Source organism: Cetorhinus maximus, chromosome 29 (assembly GCF_964194155.1).
Source record: "Cetorhinus maximus chromosome 29, sCetMax3.hap1.1, whole genome shotgun sequence".
NCBI lineage: Eukaryota > Metazoa > Chordata > Chondrichthyes > Lamniformes > Cetorhinidae > Cetorhinus > Cetorhinus maximus.
Window position 1 is genome coordinate 2,920,303 of NC_135907.1, and position 16,050 is coordinate 2,936,352.

The 16,050-nt window shown below is 40.0% G+C and overlaps 1 protein-coding gene across 3 annotated transcripts in view; it reads left to right on the forward strand.

Annotated features, from left to right (window-relative positions):
- The window catches only part of LOC144669551 (histone acetyltransferase p300-like), a 116,636-nt gene that overhangs the window by 25,727 nt on the left and 74,859 nt on the right, over positions 1-16,050 (forward strand). For all 3 annotated transcript variants that reach the window (XM_078532030.1, XM_078532031.1, XM_078532032.1), the window contains exon 2: positions 9,127-9,842. In XM_078532030.1, the coding sequence (XP_078388156.1) occupies positions 9,127-9,842 (716 nt within the window). The remainder of the gene's footprint in view (positions 1-9,126; positions 9,843-16,050) is intronic.

Consider the following 16,050-nt stretch of genomic DNA (forward strand, 5'->3'; position numbering starts at 1 on the left):
ATCAACAGCTCATAGTTTTGTTAGGCCTGATAATCAGTGATGAGCAGGGTCCTTCCTCAGAATTGCAAAGTGAAATTTGGCTGAAATGGGTACTAAATGTTAGCATGTGGGGTGTACACCTCATTGTGCATTAGGCAATAACTTGGCATGTGGGGTATATAATTTCATTGTGCCTAATGCACAATGAGGTGTAATACTTGCTGTACTGTGCTCTGTTGGATGCATAGCCTGGAAGATTTCACTTTTGTTGCCAAACTGACATTTAACCATTGTATATTGTGTTGGTACAGTTCAATTAATTGTGATAGTTTTTGGTAGCAATCTCTGCAGTTGGGCTAGTCCTGATGTTTAAGAGTTGTTTAATGGCATTTAAGTTCATCACACTTGTTTAGAATTGTGTTCTTAAAGTATAATTGATAATTATTTGAATTTTAACCAGAACTTAATTAACACTACATTCCTGTATTTAGTCTGTATAAGCTGCAGGGAAGCCTCCCAGTCATCAGCTTAATCACTGATTTTTGTCATTTTGTGAATTCTCTGCTAACATGGGAATAAAGATCTTAGAAAAGAAGCTTGGTCAAACCAAATTTGGCATAGTACATTCAATTTTGTTACTGCACTTCACATGATGTATATGGGCCTTGGTGGTGAGAGTGGGCCTAAGAGTGCAGCTCTCATTCACCAAAATGAAACTAAAGTACTACCTGTACATGCCAGTCTCAATCTCAGTGCCTGAGTGTCATCTGCTGCATTAAAACAAATAAGTTGGCTTGATACAGACTAACAAAGTGCAAGTTACGTCTGTGCAGTCCTTAACCAACTATCATTTATCAACTGTTATGCTTAACAGGTTGCTTAAACTTGGCTTCCCCTGAGTGTAGAGGATTGAGGAGTGATCTGATGCAGGTGTTTAAAATGTTAAGCTGATTTGGTAGGGTGGATACAGAGCTGAGATCTATTTAAATACTATTTTTCCCATAGCTGTGGCTCAGTTCATAGCACCCTCGCCTTTGAATCAGAGGGTTGTGGGTTCATGTCCCACTCCTGGAAAACCAAGAACTGTGATTGTACTCGAAAGAGTTGCAATCTGTGACTGTTGATAACTCGAAAGAATTTTTTCTTAAAGGGAATCCCTCAAAGCTCAGGTGCATGATTAATGGACTGTTTTGCCCAGGGGTATTGTTTCAGATCCTACATGAGATAATAAATTCCTTAAATATTTTATTCAGGTTTTTTTTACTTCACAAAAAAATTTACAATCAATTCTCCCATCTCCTGAGTTTGTTGGAATTGTCATTTACTGAAATTTCCTGATTAATGTTTCTAATGATTCAGTGACTGATGAAGATCTGTTTTACAGAAGGAACAATTGATAAATGATAGGTAAAATGGATACAAGAACCTACAGTTGGTTAAGGACTGCACAGACCCAAAAATGGATAACCTGAACTTTCAGTCTGTATCAAGCCAACTTGTTTGTTTTAATGCAACAGACGACACTCAAACAGAGATTGAGACTGACACTGCGCATGTGCAGGAAATGCCCCCCCTAGTGTTGCTGCACAAATAAATGCAGCCTTAATATAAATGACAGGATGACATTGGTCCCCTGTAATTTTGTTTGTCTTACAAACTGCTGACTCCTTTTATTCCCTTCTAGCAAGAGAAATTGATTTAGAAGTATGGCAGCATGGAAAGTTTGTACAGTGAGTGGCTCACAAGGTCTTTACGTCTGCAGGACTTCATTATTTAATGTAAAATAATTTTAAGATGCCTATTGGGGAGCAAAGTAGAAGGATCCTGAGGATGTCATTCAAAAACCTATTAATACAGGAAAACCTCTGCCTTGGTATGGCAGATGTCTGATCTAGGCAGGTGCTTTGCAAGCTTTATAGGGGTGCATTGTATGAATCATTTGTCAGAAGAAACTTAAAACTAGATTTGTATCTTAGTACCTCCCCCCTCTTTACCCACCACAGAACATTTTTGATAGGCTGACAGAGCATATTGACATAGAGGGGCTCAGAACATTTGAAGTTCTAGGAATTAAGTTTGGGATATCATTTCAAAATGCTTGTGGATATCATTCTGCCATGCTCTTCTGTTTTGGGAAAGTTCTTGAGCTGAGGTTTTAGTGAAATAGTTGTATTTAAATGAATTGATGCCTGTAAGATATGAAAAACCTCAGCTAACTGCCTTCTGGACCTGCATTCCATAAGAGAGCTGTTATTTCTGCAAGCGTGGGAGTTTAATGAAATGTATTTACTTCCTGTACTTTACTGAGAGAGCTGAGACAGCAATGACCAAGGATATGGGGACAGGACGGGAAAGTGGTGTTGATGTTGAAGTTCAGTCATGAACTTACTGAATGGGGGAGCAAGCTTGAGGGCCTGTATTACCTGTTCCTGCTTTTGCTTCTTGTATTCTTAAATCCATTGAATGCTATTTGCCTCAACTACTATTTGAGAAAGCGAGTTCCATGCTCTTTAACACCCTTTGGGTAAAGAGATTTCTTCTGAATTCCCTGTTGCGTTTCTTGGTGAATATCTTATATTTATGACTCTTAGTTTTGATCGCCCTCAAAACTGGAAGCACCCTCTCAGCGTCTTCTATGGTCTCTATCAGATCACCCTCTGGGGTACTTTTCTCCTGAAAAGAGAAAGTCAGTCAACTCAACTTTTCCTGATGGGTAATAACCTCAAGTTCTGATATCGGCCTTGTAAATCATCTTGCCCGCCCTCCAGTTCCTCTATGTTTTTACAATATGGAGCCCAGAACTGTTCACAGTTTTCCAGACCATGGCCTACCCAATGTTCTATGCAAGTTTAACATGACTTCCCTGTCCTCTACAAATGAACTCCAGTGCTTTGTTTCTTTTCTTGGCCTTATTAACCTGTTTTTACTTTTAATGATTGTGTTTCTATATTTATTCCTTTGCTCCTCTACCACATTTACTTTCCAAAGACTGTATGGCCTCTTTATTCCTTCCAAAAATGAGAAGGAGGGCTAGGTCTGTGTGGCTGGAATTCACAGGAAATTTGCGATCCTGTACACTTCAGAAGATGTTTCTCACAATTCCATTTAACGTGAAAGAATATCTTGGTGGAACTGGGAGGGAGTGCAGCATGTTCTATAAGTGGTCCCTCCTTCAGGAAAACAGGCTGAATACCCTAATAGAGAAAATGTTGTTTTAATTAAACACTTTTGTATTTTAATTTTTATTTAAAAATCATTTTTAATTTATTCATTTATGGGATGTTGCTGGCAAGGCCAGCATTTATTTCCTATCCCTGATTGTCCTCGAGAAGGTGGTGGCGAGTCACCTTCTTGAACCATAGCGAAATTACTTCCCTGCTGTTAGGTAGGGAGTTCCAGGATTTCGACTGAGTGATGATGAATGAAAGGGGATATATTTCCAAGTCAGGATGATGTGTGACTTGGAGAGTTGGTGGTGTTCCAATGCACCTGCCTTTCTTCAAATTGACCACTGTATTTAACATTCCTGCTTGTGTAACACTCCTAAAGTAGCAAAATGAGGTTTCTCACCATGTCCTTGGTTTTTTAAATCTCTATATGTATTGAGAGTTTCTCTTGAGATAATTTGTGCTAAAATGTTGTTTTGTGAGCAAGTTATGTAAAATTCCATGCAGTATTTCAGCCTTAGTAAAAATGGTTTAAATGGTAAAAATTAACGCATTTTTACTGAGCAACATTATTATACTAAACAGTACCGTCACATTTTCTTATAAGCGTGTCAATTCGAACAGTTTCTTCAACCAGAACAATGGAGAGGTGTGTACTTGAAGCTTTTTCATGATTGAATTCAATTTTGCATTGAGTAGCCGTTGGAATGATGCTGTAATGGGAAGATGCAATCTATGCCCGTATTGTTGATTTCCCCCCTGTTGTCTTCCCCCCCCCCCCCACAAAAAGTAAAATATTTGATGGCTGCTGTAAAATAAACGGTGCATGTCAGGTGAGGGTGGCAGATATAATTGATGAGCATATAAGATGCAAAAGAATAATGGGAGAGGGTAGGACTACTCCGCTTTGAAGGAAAATATCTAATTAAATATAGTAGTAAATGTGGGTGTCACTGGCTAGGTCAGCATTTATTGCTCATCCCTAATTGCCTTTGAGAAGTTGGTGGTGAGTTCCCTTCTTGAACCGCTGCAGTCCATGTGGTGTAGATACACTCAGGGCTGTTGGGAAGGGAGTTCCAGGATTTTGACCCAGTGACAGTGAAGGAACAGTGATATAGTTCCATGTCTCATGAGGAAAGGTTGGACAGGCTAGGTTTGTATCTGCTGGAGTTTAGAAGAGTAAGAGGCGACTTGATTGAAACATATAAGATCCTGAGGGGTCTTGATGGGGTCAGTGCGAAGAGGAGCTCCCTCTTATGGGAGAATCTAGTACTAAGGGCCACTATTTTAAAAATAAGGGGTTAACCATTTAGGACAGAGATGAGATTTTTTCTGAGGGCCGTGAGTCTTTGGAACTTTTTTCCTCAAAAGGTGGCAGAAGCAGAGTGTTTAAATATTTTTAAGGCAAAGGCAGGTAGATTCTTGATAAGGGGAGGAAAGGTTATCGGGAGTAGACGGAAATGTGGAGTTGAGGTTACAGTCAGATTAGCTGTGATCTTATTGAATGGCGGAGCAGGCTCGAGGGACCAAGTGGCCTACTCCTGCTCCTAATTCATATGTAAGTCAGGATGGTGTGTGACTTGGAGGGAAGCTTGCAGGTGGTGGTGTTCCCATGCATCTGCTGCCTCTTCTTCTAGGTGGTAAATGTCATGGATTTGGAAGGTGATTTCGAAGGAGCCTTGGTGAGTTGCTGCAGTTTATCTTGTAGATGGTGCACACTGCTGCCACTGCACATCAGTGGTGGAGGGAGTGAATGTTGAAAGTGGTGGATGGGGTGCCAATCAAGCGGGCTGCTTTGCCCTGGATGGTGTCAAGTTTCTTGAGTATTGTTGGAGCTGCACTCATCCAGGCAAGTGGAGAGTATTCCATCACACTCCTGACTTGTGTCTTATAGATTGCAGACAGGTTTTGGGAGTCAGGAGATGTTAGTCCGCAAGTTTCACAAGTAATACTGAAGCAATCGGTGTCCATATGCAGCAACAGATAGACAACATTCAGGCTTGGGCTAAAAAGTGGCAAGTAACATTCAAACTACACAAGTGCTGGGCAATGTCCAGCTCCAGCAAGAGAGAATCTAACCGTCTCCCCATGACATGCAATGGCATCACCAATGCTGATAATCCCTGCTCCCCCCCCGCACATCAACATCCTGAGAGGTTACCATTGACCAGAAATTGAATTGGACCAGCCATATAAATACTGTGGTTACAAGTGCAGGTCAGATATTGGGAATTCTGTGGCAATTAACTCATCTCCTGACTCTCCAAAGCCTGTTCACCATCTACAAGGTGCAAATAAGGAGTGTGATGGAATGTTCTCCACCTGCCTGGATGAGTGCAGCTCCAGCAGCACTTAAACTTGATACCACCCATCAAGAAGTCCTGATTGCCACCCCATCAACTATATTAAAATATTCACTCCCTCCACCGCCAACGGACAGTGGCAGTAGTGTGTACCACCTACAAGATGCACTGCAGCAACTCGCCAAGGCACCTTGAACAGCATGTTCCATATTCAAGACCTCTTCTACATAGAAGGATCGGGGGTGGGCAGCAGGCATGGTAACATTACCTGCAAGTTCCCCTCCAAATCACATACTATCCTGACTTGGAAATATAACGTCATTCTTTCACTGTTGCTGGGTCAAAACCTGGAATGCCCTTCCTAACAGCACTATGGGTGTACCTACACCAGATGGACTGCAGCCGTTCAAAAAGGCAGCTCACCACCACCTTCTCTAGGGCAATTAGGGATGGGTAAGTGGAGGTGAGAATGCAAGGCAGGCTGCAGTGCTGATTGGTTGGCAAGTGGACTATGATAGGTAGAGGCATTGCCATAGGGAATGCACCAGGGAGCAGTTAACTACCAAGCTTCTTTAAATTTGAACTTGGCAGGTCGAGTCTTGTCAAAACATTTCCTCGAGGAATGAACCAGGGAATGAAAAGGCGCAATCTGTGGATTGCTCTTTTTGTCTGCAAAGGACAATTGGTATTCTTGCGAATTCTTTCCTGATGAGTGCAAGACAAAAAGCTTTGACAGCTTGTCTCTGTTTTTAGCAATATAGAATAATTGTTAGAACCAATTTCTTTAGACAGTTATCTCTAAGAACAAGAAAGAGCTGAAAGTACCTAAGTTATTGACCCCTGTTAGCATACAATGTAGATTGTTGAAAGAAGTCAGAGAAGAGATAGCAGAGGCTATGGTGTGATTTTTTCAGTCTACCTTAAATATACAAATTGAACTGATGAACTGGAGAGTTGCCAATTTGACATCTTTCTCTGCCTTCTTGAAAGGGTAAAATTGGTAACCAAAGCTAATTTGATGTCATTTGTCCAAAATTCTTTGAGTCCATAATTTGAAATCAAATTAATGAGCACTTAGAAATGCATGAATGTTGAGGACAGCCATGTTGAAGGCGAGTAGGATTTGCCATAGCCCATGAGGAACTGTAGACAATTGGTTATATAGCTTCAGGGGCACCATTCCACATCAAACATGGGGCAGGTGTGGAGACAGGTTCCAAGTCTACTTCAGATGGAACAGGAATTGAACCCATGCTGTTGGTGTTATTCTGAAACACACACTAGCCATCTAGCTAACTGAGCTAGCCGCCCCACGAAGGCAAATACTGTTTGACAAATTTAATCGGGATTTTTGAAAAAAAAAAGGATAGATGGAGAGAATGCAGTAAATGGATTTTCAAAAGGCATTTGATAAGATGCAAAATGATTGTTTGAAAAATTCAAGCTTGTGTTAAAGGAGGAAATGTAGTAACATGGATGGAATGTCAGCTGAACAACGGGAAATAGAATTAGGGTAAATGGTGTTGCTATTATTGGAAAGGGCTAGAAGCAGTATGCCCCAGAGTTCAGTGCTGAGTCTAGTTTTGTTCTTTCTGTATTTAAATCATTTGGATTTGGGCATGGGGATACAAACTCAAAAATTACTTGACAACAGAAAAGGAGGACGTTGAAAGACTCTATTTAGCAGAGATTTGGAATGCAGTTTAATAAGGATAAATGTCAGGTAATACATTTTTGAGAAGAATATTGAGGAATCACAGTATCTTTACAGTGCAAAAGGGGACCATTCAGCCCATCGAATCTGCACTGGATCTCTGAAAGAGCATTTCACCTAGTCCCACTCGCCTGCCTTGCCCCCATAACCTTGCACATTCTCTCTCTTCAGGTAACAATCCACTTCCCTTTTGAATACCTTGATCAAACCTACCTCCACCGCTCTTTCAGGAAGCCTGTTCCAGATTCCAACTACCCTCTGGGTGGAAAAATTTTTCCTCACATCACATTTGGAAGTATATACTGACTGGAAAGATGATGGGTGTGGATAAACAGAGACAAAAAATTCCAATATATTTCTGAAAATGCGATGTTTAGGTTTCATTAATAGAGGAAAGTGCGACAGTAAAGAAATAATAAATTTGTACCGGGCAGCAGTTTGGTGACAGCTAGGCATCAGAAGGTGCCCCATTATTGAAAGGTATTCAATTAAGCGGGCAGAAGTCATGGATTCACCATAATGATATTAGGGGTGGGAAATTATATGGAGAGAGAATTGAGATTTGAGTCTATTTCCTTTGAAGCAGAAAATCCAAAGAAGTAATTTTATTCGTTTTTTTTAAATTATGAAGAATTTTGACAATGCATAAGGAAAGGCTCTTTTGGTCAGAGAGTTATTATAGTGAAGAGTCATAATTTGAAATAGTCACTAAGAGAGGAAAGACAGAAGTTATGAAATGTATTTACACAGAGATGTTGAAGAATGGAGTGCTGTGCCACAGGAAGTGGTTGAGGCAAAGACCATTACATATTTTAAGGGAAGATTGTACAGATATTTGAAGCAGATAACTGGGCTCTGGAGGGAGAGCAAAGTAGTGCAATCCGTTTTAGATTATTCTAGCGAACTGTTAGCACCATCGTGATGTGCCAGATAGTGCTTTTCTGTGCTGTAAACTTCTTTGGTTTTATGCCTGGAAACTGTACAATGCAAGTTGCAATTCTGAAGCTGAGAATGTAACAATTGATACTAGTATTGATTAAGCTGTATTGTGATATACTGTTTTGAATTGTGATGCATTGTGAACTTGTAATTAGCTGTAGTTGAAATGTGGAGCTATTTTGAATAACAACTTTTAAGTCAATTTTCCTAGATTTTCAGTGTCATTAGCATTCCGAAATATTAACGTGATATGGAATGATTGGACATGGGGTTACATCTCTTATTAGGAACAATGGAAAGTTCCTGATCTGAGCATGGTTGCTATTGAAAATCATGAACCATATGCTTCTCTTGGAATTGAAGGATGGAGATTGGTGAGCGTTATCTTCATCCTTGCCTCTCCTCACCTCCAGAAATTGTATGGCTTGGAAAGATTAAGGGAAGAGGGGTGTGTGGAAAAAAAAAGGGGGATTCGAACTATTACAAAATAAATTGGCAGATTTTTAACTTACTGTAGTGAATCTATCTTTCCTGTTTTATTGTTTCATGCCATGCTATCCAAATTTCTCACGTTCAAAAAGCATATATGTCTGATGCATTGTCAGATGTTAACAAAGTGTAATTAATTGGTGGCTCAGTGGTGCTCCACATTAAAACACTAATGCATGTTTTTATGTAACTGAGGCATGCAGTTTAATTTCTATGAATTCTCAGTCTGGGCCTGCAATACTTGGGCAAGTACAAAGTAGAAACTAGTTCTCCAAGATGGGCGAGGAAAAGGAGGCAAAGATTGGGTGTGGCATTTGCACTAGTTGGTATTCCCAAACCTCCCTACAACTGCTCAACAATACCTTTTAGTAGCAGTCTTGGATCAGTCCAGTTTGCCCTCTTTCCTCTACCCTTTCCTCTTATTCCAAGCAGTGCATGGCCAGGTTCTTCCTTCAGTGTTGGAAATGAGAAAACTTGCAATTGTAGACATCCTGAAAATGAAGTCATTTGTAATTTGTCTTTGCTTTCTTTTCAGATTTTGGATCCTTATTTGACCTTGAGAATGACTTACCAGATGAACTGATCCGTTCAGACCCATTAGGATTGACCAATGGTGGTGACCTGGCTCAGCTTACTGGGGTTGGCATGGTGCAGGATGCCGCCTCAAAGCACAAACAACTGTCAGAGCTTCTGAGAGGCAGTGGTTCCAGTATCAATATGGGACATGGGGCAGTCAGCTCTGGTGGTGCCTCATCACGCTCCATGGATAGTCCAGTGCAGTCGGTAGGCAGCCAAAGTCAACAGACTAGTCCCAGTATAGGAAGCTTAAGTAGTATGGTAAAGAGCCCTCTAACTCAAGGTGGTCTTACATCCCCATCTAACCTGGGAATGGGAGCAAGTGGAGCAAACCAGAGACCTCCGACACCGCAGTCTGTGAACCCACAGAAACACGATCAGCTTCATACGTCAGCAACGGGTCTGATGCCTGGTGTAAACAGCCCTACCAACCAGGCTGGCATGAGCATGAATGCTAATATGAATCCAGCCCTGATGAACAGTGGCAATGCTCAGGGCATGATGCAGGGACAAGTAATGAACGGTTCTCTTGGTGCTGGAAGAGGCAGACCTAACGTACAGTACTCAAGCCCAGGAATGTCCAACACAAACAACCTACTTGCAGATCCGTTATCCCAGGGATCACCTCAGATGGCAGCAGGTCTCAAAGGACCCCAGCCTGGGGCAATGAGCAAGGTAAGAACTGAGCATTTTACGCCTTTAAATATTTACCATATATGTTAACGTCACAATTAAGGTAACACTGATGAAATGTGACATGTTTAACTCAATTCAACATGAACAACATTTGGAGCTTTCAGTACAAATAGAGCAGCTAAACTCTCCTCTTCGATTTCCTACAATTATAAATTCATCCATCTCTTGGGCTTCTGATTTTTTCTATTACAGGTTGAGAATTGGGCTGCACCAATGACCAAACAGGTAAAAGCACAGTTCAATGTTAAACTAAGTCATAAAGACCAGAAAATCCTAGGTTCAGTCCATTCTAAGTTAACTGACCTCAGCTGGACAATACCTAGAGTGCTGTGTTTGACCTCACTTGGCTGGGTAGGTCGTTCTCCTGATATCTATCTAATGGCCGCTGGTCTAATCAACAGGATTGGGCTTGGTCTTAATTTACCATCGGAGTAACCTACTAAAAGTCACCGTCTTTGCTTATGCAGGAAGGATGACTATTTGGCTGAGACACCAGAGAGTGACTCTACCAGCAGTTGGCTTTTGGGAGAGGAGAAAATTGGAAACTACTGAACTTAAAAGAAAATATCTGAAAGACAAAACAGCACACTCAGCAATTACTTTTCAGTCCAGATTTGCATTGTACAGTCTACAATGATTGACATGCATTCTGCCTATGTTATAGATTTTTATTTGCTCAGGTGTTCTTGGTTCTGCATTCTTGTTTTTGCATCTAAGTACTCTGTTCAGTTTTAATGGTACTTTTATTAATTTTTTGGAAGAATTATTGTCCTTATTAATTGTAAGAAATCCAGACATTCTGCCTCTGTAATAAGGTAAAATTGACTTAAGATCAATCTCTTTTATACCTTCAATGATTTAGGCCCAAGCGAAAGACCTTTAGCTGTTAGAAATTACAGAGGAGAGGATGGCTACTCTGCCTACTTATGGCTTCAACTGACAGTCCATTCTGTATTGCTTATGGACATGGAAATTGTTTCTCTAATTCGTGATTCAACTACTTGCCAAATCTACGTTGGACTTCCAATCCAAATATTACATCTTAAAATTGACAAACATTTAATATAAAACAAAGTACAGCCTCCTAAAGCACCAGAAGTAGTTTTAAGAAAACTATCTGTTGAGTACTGGGTACTGAGTTGTAACACTCTGATCCTAACCCAGCCTATTGATGATCCAGTGATGGCAAAGTTCACTTGTGAGGATGCTTCTTTGCTGCTTGGAGATGGATTTTGGAGCAGCTACCTTTAGAGCCAACAAATATGAGTGAGGCAAGAGTTTACAAAAAAATACATTCTTGGAAAACTGATGTTAAAGACCCAAGAGGTGATAAGTTGAGGAAAAGTACCAGTGGAAAATAGAATTGTTTTAAAGGCACGCTAATTAATCCTGTGGCGTTACTGCTCGTGTGAAAATGAAATTATTTCCCCACCTGGCCTACGTTTACTGGTGTTGATCGAGAGCCATAGCTGCCAATCTTGTGGGAGAAGGGAGGAATTCAGGTTGGATTGTTTGCTTACTAGCAGACAATGAGATTGTTAGAAAATGAGACTAAAAAATTGAAATATCACATGATGACTGCTAGCCAGTGAAATTATTGAGAACTGACCTCAAAATAAAAAGGTATATATGAAATGGTCACCATGTAGAAATTGAAGATTAAAAGGAACTGGAGTGTCGAAAAATCAGATGTCTAGGGAATTGGAAAGGGTAAAAATAAAACTAGGTTCTTGGAAACAACAGTGAAACCTGTACAAATGGACACACTAAAAACCCGACACTCCTTAAAACAAAGAACTGGGATCCTGGGGGGTAGAATTAGTTTTTCTTTCTAAAGATGGGATATATATTAATTGTGGAATTATGAAAATGAGTACAGTCTGTTTTACTTAAGATAGCGGGGAAAAAAGCAACACATGAAACTGACAAAGATGTTATTTCAGCCCCATCTAAATCCTGGCTCTTGTTATTGAAATGAATGTCTTGTGTTGTAATACAGCATCCCTTCAATACCTTGCCCATTCTTAATGTGTAAGTCCATACCTGAAGCATCGGTAGACTGTTTGGTTATGGGTGAAGAGAAATACTTGTATGGTACTTAGTGGTCATTGACAACCGTGAAACAACGTCCTGGTCTGAGTAGTCATCATGGGAGTACAAAGAACAAAGAAAAGTACAGCACAGGAACAGGCCCTTCGGCCCTCCAAGCCTGCGCCGATCATATTGCCCGTCAACTAAAACATTTTGCACTTCCGGGGTCCGTATCCCTCTATTCCCATCCTAGTCATGTATTTGTCAAGCTGCCTCTTAAACCCCACTATCGTACCTGCTTCCACCACCTCCTCTGGCAGCGAATTCTAGACACTCACTACCCTCTGCCCCGCACATCACCTTTATAGTTTTCTCCTCTCACCTTAAATCTATGTCCCCTAGTAATTGACTCTTCCATCGTGGGAAAAAGCTTCTGACTATCTACTCTGTCCATGGCACTCATAATTTTGTAAACTTCTATCAAGTCGAAAGCCGAGTAGGGAAATAAAGCTTTGGGGTTGTGGTAATAGATTTTTATGAATTTTTTTTCTTTTAGTGAATAACGCTGAATTTTCATATTCTCCTTTTGCCAGTGGGGATTTAAAATACAAAATGAAAGCTGCAGAAGTTACTCCTCACTTCTGATATACCCCCTTGTTAGATAGTAAAACAGATTAATCTGTGGACATGTTCATGGGTACCATTAATGCTGATTTAATCTGACAGGAAATTTAACTTGAACAGTACAGGCCATGGGTTTAGTTGAATCTGCACACGTGCCACTCTAGTACCAGTAAATGTCTTGAGTGACAGTATGGTTTGGATTTCCAATGTGTTAATTTCCATCAAGAAGCAATTAATTTAGCTTTTTTGAAATTTGAGTATGGCATCCTGTTTAAGATGTTTCACTTAAATGATCTAATGCAGACATCTGTTTTCTCAATGTTAGACTAAGAATTACAGTTTAAAATACAGTATAACCTTAATTTCCCACACCGTTGAATTGAATTTGTTCTTTCTAAATATTTTGTATCTTTTAGCTGAACTGTGTCAAATATTGAAATTCTACCTAACTGAGAACTAATTGGATACTAATCACCTTTAAATGAAAGGGAATTCTTGGCTTTCGAGCCATTCTCCAAACTTACGTGTGTGCTTTTGAAGGGCACAAAGAGAATGAGGACTGCTTGTGTGCATTCTACATCAATGAATTTGTAACAGCTCTGGTGTAAAATGAAGAAAATATAGCTGTTGCTCCGGTTGTTGGTTCCTAAGGGACAGATCTCTTTTTAAACAATGGAAGTGTGCCCTGGGCGGAGCAGTTTCTCTTTCAGTTGAGTGGCTAAGCGTGAATCTGGGGTTGGGATTAGCATGCTGTTGGCTGCTTAGCTCAGTGAGGGGGTGCTTTTCCTCCTTTGTTCTTATGGAGAGGTGCAGGTACCATCTGTTGTCCATGTAGCCCAAGGAAACTTTGTCTTTTTCTCCTCCTTTCGCTTCTCTCCCCTTCTCCAACCCCAATAACATGTACATTTTATTACTAATTTTAAAAATATGTTAAAATGAATGGGAATAGTTTGTAAACATTTTGAGATGAGCTCTCTGCTGCACAAATTGTGTACTAGGAGTTGTACACATACTACTACTGAGTCAAAAACACGCCCTACTTTTGAAATATTCAATACTTGAACAATATTGTTCCCAGTTAGATTGGAAAGCTTCAGAGCCATGATAACTTCAGAATTAATGTTGAAATACTAATACTTGGATGTGCTCAGTCAGCATAGCATGAAAGTCATTGCATGTTTGTACAAATTATGTGTAACAGCCGTAAGTACCAGTGATAACTCTCTATAAAAAGCTGTTTAAGCACTGTTAATTTTCATTGACAATCCCAGATGTAGGTATTTGATACAAATATGATACATGACAGAATAGTACCTGATCTTCTGCCACCTCCCCCAAATAATATAACACATCTTTAAACTGATGAACTGGAGCCTGACACTGTGTATATTTGCAACTGTTGTCACTTACTTTTTAATTTCAGTAACTTAACTCATCTACTATTAGTTTTCCCTTTTATGTTTCTGAAGGTACTGCTGGTGGAAGTATAATTCTACAGAACTCTCGGTACTCTGCCATCTTGCCCAAGTGGACACTTGTTTCTTTTAACAACTTTGTGTCTCTCCTCCATTCAACTGTTCACCTCTCGTGAAACTGCTGAGTTGTGCACAATTCCACATAAACCAGCTACCCTCTATGTCCAAAAGTCCATTTTTCAAAGATGTGTCTAAATAACTTGTAAATGGCTATTTGACCTTCAGGGAGGCAGCACAACCAAGCCCAATGTCAAAACACATGCAGTTTCTAGTTGGGTTCATTGAATAGCAGCAAGGAACATCCCTCAATAGCTGAGGCCAATTGTAGCATCCATACCATCAGGATCAGCTAATTCAGCATAGACTAGGGTTGAACCTGAAACTTTATGGTATGTTCATTTTTTTAAGAAACATCAGAATGTCTGCTCTGTCCATTTTGGGAAGGTAGAAACCTAAGTTAAGAGTGCATACAAGTGGCATAGTGATACTGTCACTGGACTTATTATCCAGAAACCCAGGCTAATGCTTGGCAACATGGGTTCAAATCCCACCATGGCAGGTGGTGGAATTTAATTTTAATTAATAAAACCTGGAATTGAAAGTTAGCCTCTGTAATGATGAGCATGAAACCACAGTACCATCGATTGTCATAAAAACCCATGTAGTTAACTAATATCCTCTAGGGAAGGAAACCCACCATCCTTGCGTGGTCTGGCCTGTGTGTGACTCCAGATCCACAGCAATGTGGTTGACTCTTAATTGCCCTCTGAAATGGACTAACAAGCCACTCAGTTCAAGGCCAGTTATGGATGGCAGCAAATGCTGGCCTTGCCAGCAATGCCCAAATCCCAAAGAACAAAAAAAAGCTTTACCACCTGACTCATCATGTTTTATGACTGAGTTAAATTTGTGATATTTTATAATTCATAAGATGAACATAAGATAGACTTTTTAAGTGAGAATTTAATGTAGATTGCACAATATTAGTCTGGTTTGAAATGAGCATTGGGTTCTCCCAATCTCCCTCAAACTGAATATCTCATTAATATTGTACATCATATAGATGTTAACTTGCTGGCATTCCCAATATTTTCTTACAGCTACATATTCATAATACTCTAAAATCATGTTAAAGCTAACCTGCCCATAATGTTTACCTGTTTTCCCCTTCTAGTTATAACAATGTATATAAATATTTAAACCTTTTTTTGGTGTAAGCTAACACTTTGGGGAAGTGATGGGGGCAATGATGCTGCGACTGAAGGCAACTTTACAACATTTTATGAACGTAGGAGTAAGAAACTGCACAGCAGTTCCAGCAAACAAGCAAGAGATTTCCTGCATGCTTCAGCAAAGTTCATTCAGCAAGTGACGGTTAACTCTGTGTTTAAAGTAAAATTGGAATAGGTGCAGAAGGGGGAGCTGACAATCAACCAAACTTCCTGTCCTGCTTGTCTTTCAATATTTTATTTTCAAAAGAGCTCTTCTACTATACACAGGATCTGGCTTGACTGCAGCCCCCCACTGTTGATTAGATTGCTGAATACAATTACCTGCCTAAACCCCACCGTGCCTCCACTTCCTTTTACCTAACTTCTGATCACATCTCAATCTTTCTTCCTTTGACTGGGCATGTCTTTTGAGATGTCTTTGGGTATTTTTATATGCTAAAGGCACTACATAAATGCAGGTTGCTGTTGTATCACTTGTCATCAGAACTTGCAGGATATTCACTTGATCATAGTACTGGAGATCATTTGGTGCCTATAGACACATACCCTAGCTAGAGTTGAGTACTTTCAGGTGTCAAGGGAAGAAAAACATGTAATAAATAGTCCCTTTGTTTAGTTTGCTGCATATTTCATTAATTTAATAAACCTCTCCCCATACTACTCTGCATGTATATCAGCGTAAATGGTGAAAAGATCATCCCAAAATAAGGAAAATCTGAAGTTAGAGATAAGCATGTAAGTGCAGTTGAGTATGCTACTGTAGCTATGTCAAATATTCATTTGCTGTATTCTTCACCAGTTTAGCTGAGTTGATAATATGTTATC